The 9,866-nt window shown below is 49.0% G+C and overlaps 1 protein-coding gene across 1 annotated transcript; it reads left to right on the top strand.

Annotated features, from left to right (window-relative positions):
* Positions 1 to 1,610: 1,610 nt before the first annotated feature.
* gphb5 (glycoprotein hormone subunit beta 5) lies at positions 1,611 to 5,943 on the top strand. Its single transcript, XM_034562897.1, has 3 exons — positions 1,611 to 1,639; positions 3,388 to 3,580; positions 5,752 to 5,943. Exons 1-3 carry the CDS (start codon positions 1,611 to 1,613, stop codon positions 5,941 to 5,943), a joined length of 414 nt encoding a protein of 137 aa, XP_034418788.1.
* The last annotated feature ends 3,923 nt before the right edge of the window (positions 5,944 to 9,866 follow it).

Below are 9,866 nucleotides of genomic sequence, written 5' to 3'. Positions count from 1 at the left end.
AGAAACAAAATGACTACAAAGAGATACAAGACGACTACAAAAAGAAACAAAACAACCACAAAGAGAAACAAAATGACTACAAAGAGATACAAGACGACTACAAAAAGAAACAAAACAACCACAAAGAGAAACAAAATGACTACAAAGAGTTACAAGACGACTACAAAAAGAAACAAAATGACTACAAAGAGATACAAGACGACTACAAAGAGAAACAAAATGACTACAAAGAGAAACAAAATGACTACAAAGAGATACAAGACGACTACAAAAAGAAACAAAATGACTACAAAGAGATACAAGACGACTACAAAAAGAAACAAAACAACTACAAAGAGACACAACGTGGCGACAAAGACACACCAAACAACAACAGTGTGTCTCACTCTGGTGTGGGAGAGGTGGTGGCCTGACAAAGCGTTTTTTGGTGCCACCCGATGGACGAACACCTTTCTGAGACACGTGTCGATGTTATTTCTTTCCTCTAGACGAACTGTTTGTCAGCTCACATTTGGGCTTCGGTGCTTTCCTTGTTGAGTTTTTAATTCAATGAAGTATTTTCCCATTAAAATGAAAATGAAGTAAAAAAAAAAAAAAAGCTCAAACTTAAAGAAAGAATCTTTCTTTTGAAAGCTGCCAATAATTGCCCTGTGGAGCTGCAGAGTGTGGACATCCACATTTTGTACTGGATACATTAGCCCCCCTGTAATCCCCCAAGTTGTCCAATGACACGCGTCCTGTTATTCCACACCCTGCACATTGTTCCATAATGGCCCCCAGAAGGGTACTTCTTAGTGCGGAGGTCTGAGAGGCTCATCCTCCTCAAGGTTTTAATTTGTCTTTCTTCCTCTAATCTAACTTTAATTGCTTGGCCTCAACTTTCAAATGTACTTTTAGAAAGATTCATTTCCTGAGCTCCTCGAGAGCGGTTGTGCTCCGCTGGCGCCGCACGCTGCCTGGAGGGCCCTTTGCACGGAAGGTAATTTCTTGATGAGGTGCTTACTCAGCCGAATCAATTCTTCCCCTTTTATTCACACCTCCTGTCATTGTCTCCTGCACGGACTGACACATGCATCCTGTTTTTTCCTCCCTGGGCTTTACTCAAGCCGTAATAACCAGCTTGCCCTCTTGAGTGTGAGGAAATGTCACTGGCTTTTAAAGAAAGGACCTAATGAAAAGGGTGAGACTCAGAGAGTGTTGCAGCTCAGGGGTGAAGTCATCACAGTCGGCATGTGAGAACAGGAGCACTGCGGAGCCGGCTAATTGAGCTTGAATGATTGAGTAGACACAGGTAGGCACTGTGTTTGAGTACGTTCCCCCCCCCCCCCCTCTCTCTCTTCCGTGTGGGCGAGTATGAACAAAAGGGCAGAATCTTTTCCCCCTAATCAAGCTAATGGAGCGGTGGGTGAAGTAGATGGGCAGCGACAGGTAGAAGGGCCTTCGGGGGGGGACTTCACCCCTCTGAGTGGCAGGACACGGGAGGATAAAAAGGCCCGGCTTGTCCCGTCAGGACCATCAGCGCGTGGTTCAGGTCTGAGGAGCATTCTGGGACTAGTGCTGGTACCACAGGACCACTCGTATTGTTCCTGTTGAACAGTTAAAACAGTGAGATGACCGAGCAAAGAAAGAAGACACAGTGGTGAGTGAATGCTGCTTTTCTGCTTCATATGGAGTTCAGCTGTTGTTGTTGTTGCAATTTATGATTTTTTTGGGGACGGTTTTTCCCCCAAAAGTCTGTTTCCGAGGTCCAGAATGGACTCAGCTTTTCCCGAGGCAAGAAGTCCTCGACTATTTCACTGTATTTACGCGTCCTTTTATGTTTCTTTTGCACTTTGTCGACGAAGCGCTGCAAAAATCTAAACATTCATTTTTAAATTTGATCATTTAATAAGCAATACAAGTGGCCGAAATGATCTTCCTCCGTAGGGTGGCCGGGCTCAGCCTTAGAGATAGGGTAAGGAGCTCGGACATCAGGGGGGAGCTTGGAGTCGAGTCGCTGCTCCTTCGTGTCCAAAGGAGTCAGCTGAGGTGGTTCATCTAGTCAGGATGCCTCCTGGACGCCTCCCATTAGAGGTTTTCCGGGCACGTCCAACTGGTAGGAGGCCCCGGGGAAGACCGAGGACACGCTGGAGGGATTATATCTCCCGGCTGGCCTTGGAACGCCTCGGGATCCCCCAGAATGAGCTGGAAAGTGTTGCGGGTGAGAGGGAGGCCTGGGTCGGACTGCTGAACCTGCTGCCACCGCGACCCGACCCCGGATAAGAGCTGATCATGGATGGATGGATGGATGGATGGATGGATAAGCAATCTGTTGTGAAAGAGCCAAAAGAACCGCTGCCGAAAGCATCGTGATGAGATTTGGGTTTGCATGTAAAAACCTGTGGAGCACTTTGTTTTTCGGTGGTGAGAGCCCGGTAATGAGGGTCCGGTGCTGAGGGCCCGGTAATGAGGGCCCGGTGGTGAGGGCCCGGTGGTGAGGGTCCGGTGGTGAGGGCCCGGTGGTGAGGGTCCGGTGCTGAGAGCCCGGTGCTGAGGGTCCGGTAATGAGGGCCCGGTGGTGAGGGTCCGGTGGTGAGGGTCCGGTGGTGAGGGCCCGGTGGTGAGGCCTGGTGGTGAGGGCCCGGTGGTGAGGGTCCGGTGGTGAGGGCCCGGTGGTGAGGGTCCGGTGGTGAGGCCTGGTGGTGAGGGTCCGGTGGTGAGGGTCCGGTGGTGAGGCCTGGTGCTGAGGGTCCGGTGGTGAGGGTCCGGTGGTGAGGGCCCGGTGGTGAGGGCCCGGTGGTGAGGCCTGGTGGTGAGGGCCCGGTGGTGAGGGTCCGGTGCTGAGGGTCCGGTGCTGAGGACCCTCCCGGACGGTGGTGAGGCCTGGTGGTGAGGGCCCGGTGGTGAGGGTCCGGTGCTGAGGGTCCGGTGCTGAGGGTCCGGTGCTGAGGACCCTCCCGGACGGTGGTGAGGCCTGGTGGTGAGGGCCCGGTGGTGAGGGTCCGGTGGTGAGGGTCCGGTGCTGAGGGTCCGGTGCTGAGGACCCTCCCGGACGGTGGTGAGGCCTGGTGGTGAGGGCCCGGTGGTGAGGGTCCGGTGGTGAGGGTCCGGTGCTGAGGGTCCGGTGCTGAGGACCCTCCCGGACGGTGGTGAGGCCTGGTGGTCTATGTTCCTCTGAGGTTTCAACTTCAAAATTATAATCTCATTCACAGTGTTTTAAAATAAACAGCTGATAATAATGTAAAACTGGAAGAAATGTAGAAACTATAGTTCATAATCACCTCAAATATTACTGCTTCTGCTAAAGAACACTCCTTTTCTTTAAGGACTCTGTCTCTGCCCTGCTTTAGTGCCCTTGAGCAAGTCCCTGCACTTTCCAGCCTGAACCTGAAGCTTTACCCCCCCCAGGAGCCCCGGGCTGCTGCTGCTCCTGCTCTGGGTCTCTCTGCAGACAGACTCCTCCCACCAGGCGGCCGCCGTCAACCTGCGGCGCTTCGTCGGCTGCGCCGTCCGTGAGTTCACCTTCCTGGCCAGGAAGCCCGGCTGTGGGGGGCTGCACGTCACCACCGACGCCTGCTGGGGGCGCTGTGAGACCTGGGAGGTGAGCGGGGGGAGGGGGGGGGGGGACAGCAGGAGGGCAGGAGGAGGGCAGGAGGAGGACAGGAGGAGGGTAGGAGGAGGACAGGAGGAGGACAGGAGGAGGGCAGGAGGAGGGCAGGAGGAGGACAGGAGGAGGACAGGAGGAGGGCAGGAGGAGGGCAGGAGGAGGGTATGAGGAGGGTACGAGGAGGGCAGGAGGAGGACAGGAGGAGGGTAGGAGGAGGGTATGAGGAGGGCAGGAGGAGGGTAGGAGGAGGACAGGAGGAGGACAGGAGGAGGGCAGGAGGAGGGAGGAGGGCAGGAGGAGGGTAGGAGGAGGACAGGAGGAGGGCAGGAGGAGGACAGGAGGAGGGCAGGAGGAGGACAGGAGGAGGGTAGGAGGAGGGCAGGAGGAGGACAGGAGGAGGGCAGGAGGAGGGCAGGAGGAGGGCAGGAGGAGGGTATGAGGAGGGTACGAGGAGGGCAGGAGGAGGACAGGAGGAGGGTAGGAGGAGGGTATGAGGAGGGCAGGAGGAGGGTAGGAGGAGGACAGGAGGAGGACAGGAGGAGGGCAGGAGGAGGGAGGAGGGCAGGAGGAGGGTAGGAGGAGGACAGGAGGAGGGCAGGAGGAGGACAGGAGGAGGGCAGGAGGAGGACAGGAGGAGGGTAGGAGGAGGGCAGGAGGAGGGCAGGAGGAGGACAGGAGGAGGGTAGGAGGAGGGCAGGAGGAGGACACGAGGAGGGCAGGAGGAGGGTAGGAGGAGGGCAGGAGGAGGACAGGAGGAGGGTAGGAGGAGGACAGGAGGAGGGTAGGAGGAGGGCAGGAGGAGGGCAGGAGGAGGACAGGAGGAGGGTAGGAGGAGGGTAGGAGGAGGGCAGGAGGAGGACACGAGGAGGGCAGGAGGAGGGTAGGAGGAGGGCAGGAGGAGGACAGGAGGAGGGCAGGAGGAGGACAGGAGGAGGGTAGGAGGAGGGCAGGAGGAGGGCAGGAGGAGGACAGGAGGAGGGTAGGAGGAGGACAGGAGGAGGACACGAGGAGGGCAGGAGGAGGGCAGGAGGAGGGTATGAGGAGGGTACGAGGAGGGCAGGAGGAGGACAGGAGGAGGGTAGGAGGAGGGTATGAGGAGGGCAGGAGGAGGGTAGGAGGAGGACAGGAGGAGGGTATGAGGAGGGCAGGAGGAGGGTAGGAGGAGGACAGGAGGAGGGCAGGAGGAGGGCAGGAGGAGGACAGGAGGAGGGTATGAGGAGGGCAGGAGGAGGGTAAGAGGAGGACAGGAGGAGGGTATGAGGAGGGTATGAGGAGGGTAGGAGGAGGACAGGAGGAGGACAGGAGGAGGGCAGGAGGAGGGTAGAAGGAGGGCAGGAAGAGGGAGGAGGAGGGTATGAGGAGGGCAGGAGGAGGGTAGAAGGAGGGCAGGAAGAGGGAGGAGGGCAGGAGGAGGGCAGGAGGAGGGCAGGAGGAGGACAGGAGGAGGGTATGAGGAGGGCAGGAGGAGGGTAGGAGGAGGACAGGAGGACGGTATGAGGAGGGTAGAAGGAGGACAGGAGGAGGGTATGAGGAGGACAGGAGGATTTTCTTCCAGAAATGGAAAGAGATTGAAGGGTTCTCCTTCACAAAGCCTCTTGATTGACCTCCAGTTTCATCTGCATTGTGTTCAGTGACAGGCGGCATGAGGAGGCGCATGACTCTCCTCGCCACGCTTTGTTATTGCGGTGAGCTCTCTGGATTCCCCTCGGGGAGGACACTCATCCTTCTGTCTGATCCCCCCCACAGGGAGGTCAGGTTAGGGGGGGAGGGGGGTCACAGGACACTCTCTAATTACTTCGACCCGGCTCCAGGATTCACAGCCCAGTTTATGATACATAATTCTACATTCCTTTAACTGCAGAATGAGATGAAGACCTGCTTAATGACGGGGTTTGTTTCCACGAGGGGTCACTGAACTAACCTGGGGGCGTTTTAGACCACTAGGGGTGCTAGAGAGCAGATGTTTCTCTTTTTGTGCTTTGAAAGTTTAGTTTATGTATTTATGTATTCACCACATGAATGCACATTTCAGTTTCCACCTCAATGCAACCGTGCCAGAGAGCTAGTGTCTTTACAGTTTAGTGGCCTGATGAAGTGCTGTGGTTCTACACACGACAAAGCATCATCCGGGTCCTTCGTGTGTGTGTGTCTGTTTGCATGAGCAGAAGCCCGTCCTGGACCCGCCCTTCATCGAGTCCCACCAGCGGGTCTGCACCTACAACGAGACGCGCCTGGTCTCCGTGAAGCTGCCCAACTGCCTGCCGAGCGTGGAGCCCACCTTCACCTACCCCGTGGCCCTGAGGTGCGACTGCAGCGTCTGCCTGACCAGCACCACCGAGTGTGTAACGTCTGTCTGAGTGTGTAACATCTGTCTGTCTGAGTGTGTAACATCTGTCTGAGTGTGTAACATCTGTCTGAGTGTGTAACGTCTGTCTGAGTGTGTAACATCTGTCTGAGTGTGTAACATCTGTCTGTCTGAGTGTGTAACGTCTGTCTGAGTGTGTAACATCTGTCTGAGTGTGTAACATCTGTCTGAGTGTGTAACGTCTGTCTGAGTGTGTAACATCTGTCTGAGTGTGTAACATCTGTGTAACATCTGTCTGAGTGTGTAACATCTGTCTGAGTGTGTAACATCTGTCTGAGTGTGTAACGTCTGTCTGTCTGAGTGTGTAACATCTGTCTGAGTGTGTAACGTCTGTCTGAGTGTGTAACATATGTCTGAGTGTGTAACGTCTGTCTGTCTGAGTGTGTAACATCTGTCTGTCTGAGTGTGTAACGTCTGTCTGAGTGTGTAACATCTGTCTGAGTGTGTAACATCTGTCTGAGTGTGTAACGTCTGTCTGAGTGTGTAACATCTGTCTGAGTGTGTAACATCTGTCTGAGTGTGTAACATCTGTCTGAGTGTGTAACGTCTGTCTGAGTGTGTAACGTCTGTCTGAGTGTGTAACATCTGTCTGAGTGTGTAACGTCTGTCTGAGTGTGTAACATCTGTCTGTCTGAGTGTGTAACATCTGTCTGAGTGTGTAACGTCTGTCTGTCTGAGTGTGTAACGTCTGTCTGTCTGAGTGTGTAACGTCTGTCTGAGTGTGTAACATCTGTCTGTCTGAGTGTGTAACGTCTGTCTGTCTGAGTGTGTAACATCTGTCTGAGTGTGTAACATCTGTCTGTCTGAGTGTGTAACGTCTGTCTGTCTGAGTGTGTAACATCTGTCTGAGTGTGTAACGTCTGTCTGTCTGAGTGTGTAACGTCTGTCTGTCTGAGTGTGTAACATCTGTCTGAGTGTGTAACATCTGTCTGTCTGAGTGTGTAACGTCTGTCTGTCTGAGTGTGTAACATCTGTCTGAGTGTGTAACATCTGTCTGTCTGAGTGTGTAACGTCTGTCTGTCTGAGTGTGTAACATCTGTCTGAGTGTGTAACGTCTGTCTGTCTGAGTGTGTAACGTCTGTCTGTCTGAGTGTGTAACATCTGTCTGAGTGTGTAACATCTGTCTGTCTGAGTGTGTAACGTCTGTCTGAGTGTGTAACGTCTGTCTGAGTGTGTAACATCTGTCTGAGTGTGTAACGTCTGTCTGAGTGTGTAACATCTGTCTGTCTGAGTGTGTAACATCTGTCTGAGTGTGTAACGTCTGTCTGTCTGAGTGTGTAACGTCTGTCTGTCTGAGTGTGTAACGTCTGTCTGAGTGTGTAACATCTGTCTGAGTGTGTAACGTCTGTCTGAGTGTGTAACATCTGTCTGTCTGAGTGTGTCACATCTGTCTGAGTGTGTAACGTCTGTCTGTCTGAGTGTGTAACGTCTGTCTGTCTGAGTGTGTAACATCTGTCTGAGTGTGTAACATCTGTCTGTCTGAGTGTGTAACGTCTGTCTGTCTGAGTGTGTAACGTCTGTCTGTCTGAGTGTGTAACATCTGTCTGAGTGTGTAACATCTGTCTGTCTGAGTGTGTAACATCTGTCTGTCTGAGTGTGTAACATCTGTCTGAGTGTGTAACGTCTGTCTGTCTGAGTGTGTAACGTCTGTCTGTCTGAGTGTGTAACATCTGTCTGAGTGTGTAACGTCTGTCTGTCTGAGTGTGTAACATCTGTCTGAGTGTGTAACATCTGTCTGTCTGAGTGTGTAACATCTGTCTGAACCCGTGAACAGAAAAGACCTCCCCCTGTATATACTGGGGAGACCCTGTTAATCCCTTATTATCTTATTTTCTGTTACAGAATACAAGTTTCTTTCCTGGTAATGTTACATGCGCGGTGATAAAATAAACAAATACCAAGTTTTTACTCATATCTGATTTTTATGTAAAATATATTGCTCAGTAAATGTAATTTAAAATCAATTTACCATAAAAAAACATTATACACTAGTTAGTTGAGTAATACGGTTGATTAGGTAACTTTTGCTTTAATCGCCAAAATGCTGTCACTATAAAACTCACAGATGTGTTTCTGAATTAAAATAAACAATAAACTGTTGACAAAAACATGCAGTTTGGTTTTAATTTACCGAATCTTTAAATTCATAATGTTAATAACTAACATGAGGGGATTCTTTTTACATTATTATTCTAAATTGATTGCTAGTGTTTTACCCCCATGAGCAGACATTCATGGTTTCTCCTCACACTGGTCAACACGGAGGTCAAAGGTCAGGCCTGGCTGCAGAACGACGTCCCTGAAGGTCGTCTGGATTCAGCCGAGGTTCTCTGTCAGAGAACCCTAGAACCTTCTGAACCGTCTCTGATATGATATCAAGTTTGATTCTTCTCACCTGTGAAACTTTATCTTTAAAATGTGCCTCCTGCTTCCTGCTTCCTGCTTCCTGCTTCCTGCTTCCTTTTCTTTACTAAACAAAGCCCTTCGTGTCCCAGTGACGGCCGTCATAACTGATATTTAGTCTTTGGGAGAACAGACCTGTGAACACCGGACCGGAGCTCTGGGGCCAACGGTGAGTCAGTGGAACGTGGTGAGAACGGGGTCTGTTGAGGGTATTTTAGGGTCCACAGGCTGCAGGGATCTCCTCCCACCAGAGACCTTCATCTGTTCTCTATCACCAACAATAACATAACAAAAAGGTTCACAGAACGGATTAAAGAAAGAAAGAAACTTTTGGTGCATAACGAGCAGCCTATTTGTGTTTTCTCTGTATTTTTCTCATAATTTTCTATTATATGAAGCTATTTCTGTCCTCATCACGAGAGAATCTTGTTTATAGCAAAATGTTGTAAGAATATTTTAAAAAAAAACTGATTACAGTATACGTGATTACAGTATTACAGTATAATTGATTACAGTATAATTGATTACAGTATAATTGATTACAGTATTACAGTATAATTGATTACAGTATTACAGTATAATTGATTACAGTATACGTGATTACAGTATAATTGATTACAGTATTACAGTATAATTGATTACAGTATAATTGATTACAGTATAATTGATTACAGTATTACAGTATAATTGATTACAGTATTACAGTATAATTGATTACAGTATACGTGATTACAGTATAATTGATTACAGTATTACAGTATAATTGATTACAGTATAATTGATTACAGTATTACAGTATAATTGATTACAGTATAGTTGATTACAGTATTACAGTATAATTGATTACAGTATACGTGATTACAGTATAATTGATTACAGTATTACAGTATAATTGATTACAGTATAATTGATTACAGTATTACAGTATAATTGATTACAGTATAGTTGATTACAGTATTACAGTATAATTGATTACAGTATATGTGATTACAGTATAATTGATTACAGTATACGTGATTACAGTATAATTGATTACAGTATACGTGATTACAGTATAATTGATTACAGTATAAGTGATTACAGTATAATTGATTACAGTATTACAGTATAATTGATTACAGTATAATTATTACAGTATTACAGTATAATTGATTACAGTATTACAGTATAATTGATTACAGTATTACAGTATAATTGATTACAGTATATGTGATTACAGTATAATTGATTACAGTATATGTGATTACAGTATAATTGATTACAGTATATGTGATTACAGTATAATTGATTACAGTATAATTGATTACAGTATACTGCCTGTGTGACCTCCCGGTGTTATTGTGTCATCTCCTGCAGAGGAGGTGGGCGTGCTGTGACCCCCAAACCCCCACGGATATATTATAATGTCAATGTAATTATAGACTGAAGGATGTATCCAGTGTAACTACATGAAATAAATCATAATGATATGTTTAAAACGCTCTTTCCCCCCCTGTGTCTCTAATTGATTCA

Source organism: Cyclopterus lumpus, chromosome 22, assembly GCF_009769545.1.
Source record: "Cyclopterus lumpus isolate fCycLum1 chromosome 22, fCycLum1.pri, whole genome shotgun sequence".
NCBI classification, from domain to species: domain Eukaryota; kingdom Metazoa; phylum Chordata; class Actinopteri; order Perciformes; family Cyclopteridae; genus Cyclopterus; species Cyclopterus lumpus.
Note: the sequence above shows the minus strand (reverse complement) of the source record. Positions and strands in the feature narration are given on the sequence as shown.

What these genes read in the sequence shown, in the direction of transcription:
- gphb5 (XM_034562897.1), top strand. Translation starts at nt 1,611, where the DNA reads ATGACCGAGCAAAGAAAGAAGACACAGTG. An exon ending in CAAAGAAAGAAGACACAGTG is followed by an intron (nt 1,640 to 3,387) that starts GTGAGTGAATGC and finishes TACCCCCCCCAG; the next exon opens with GAGCCCCGGGCTGCTGCTGC. An exon ending in GGCGCTGTGAGACCTGGGAG is followed by an intron (nt 3,581 to 5,751) that starts GTGAGCGGGGGG and finishes TTGCATGAGCAG; the next exon opens with AAGCCCGTCCTGGACCCGCC.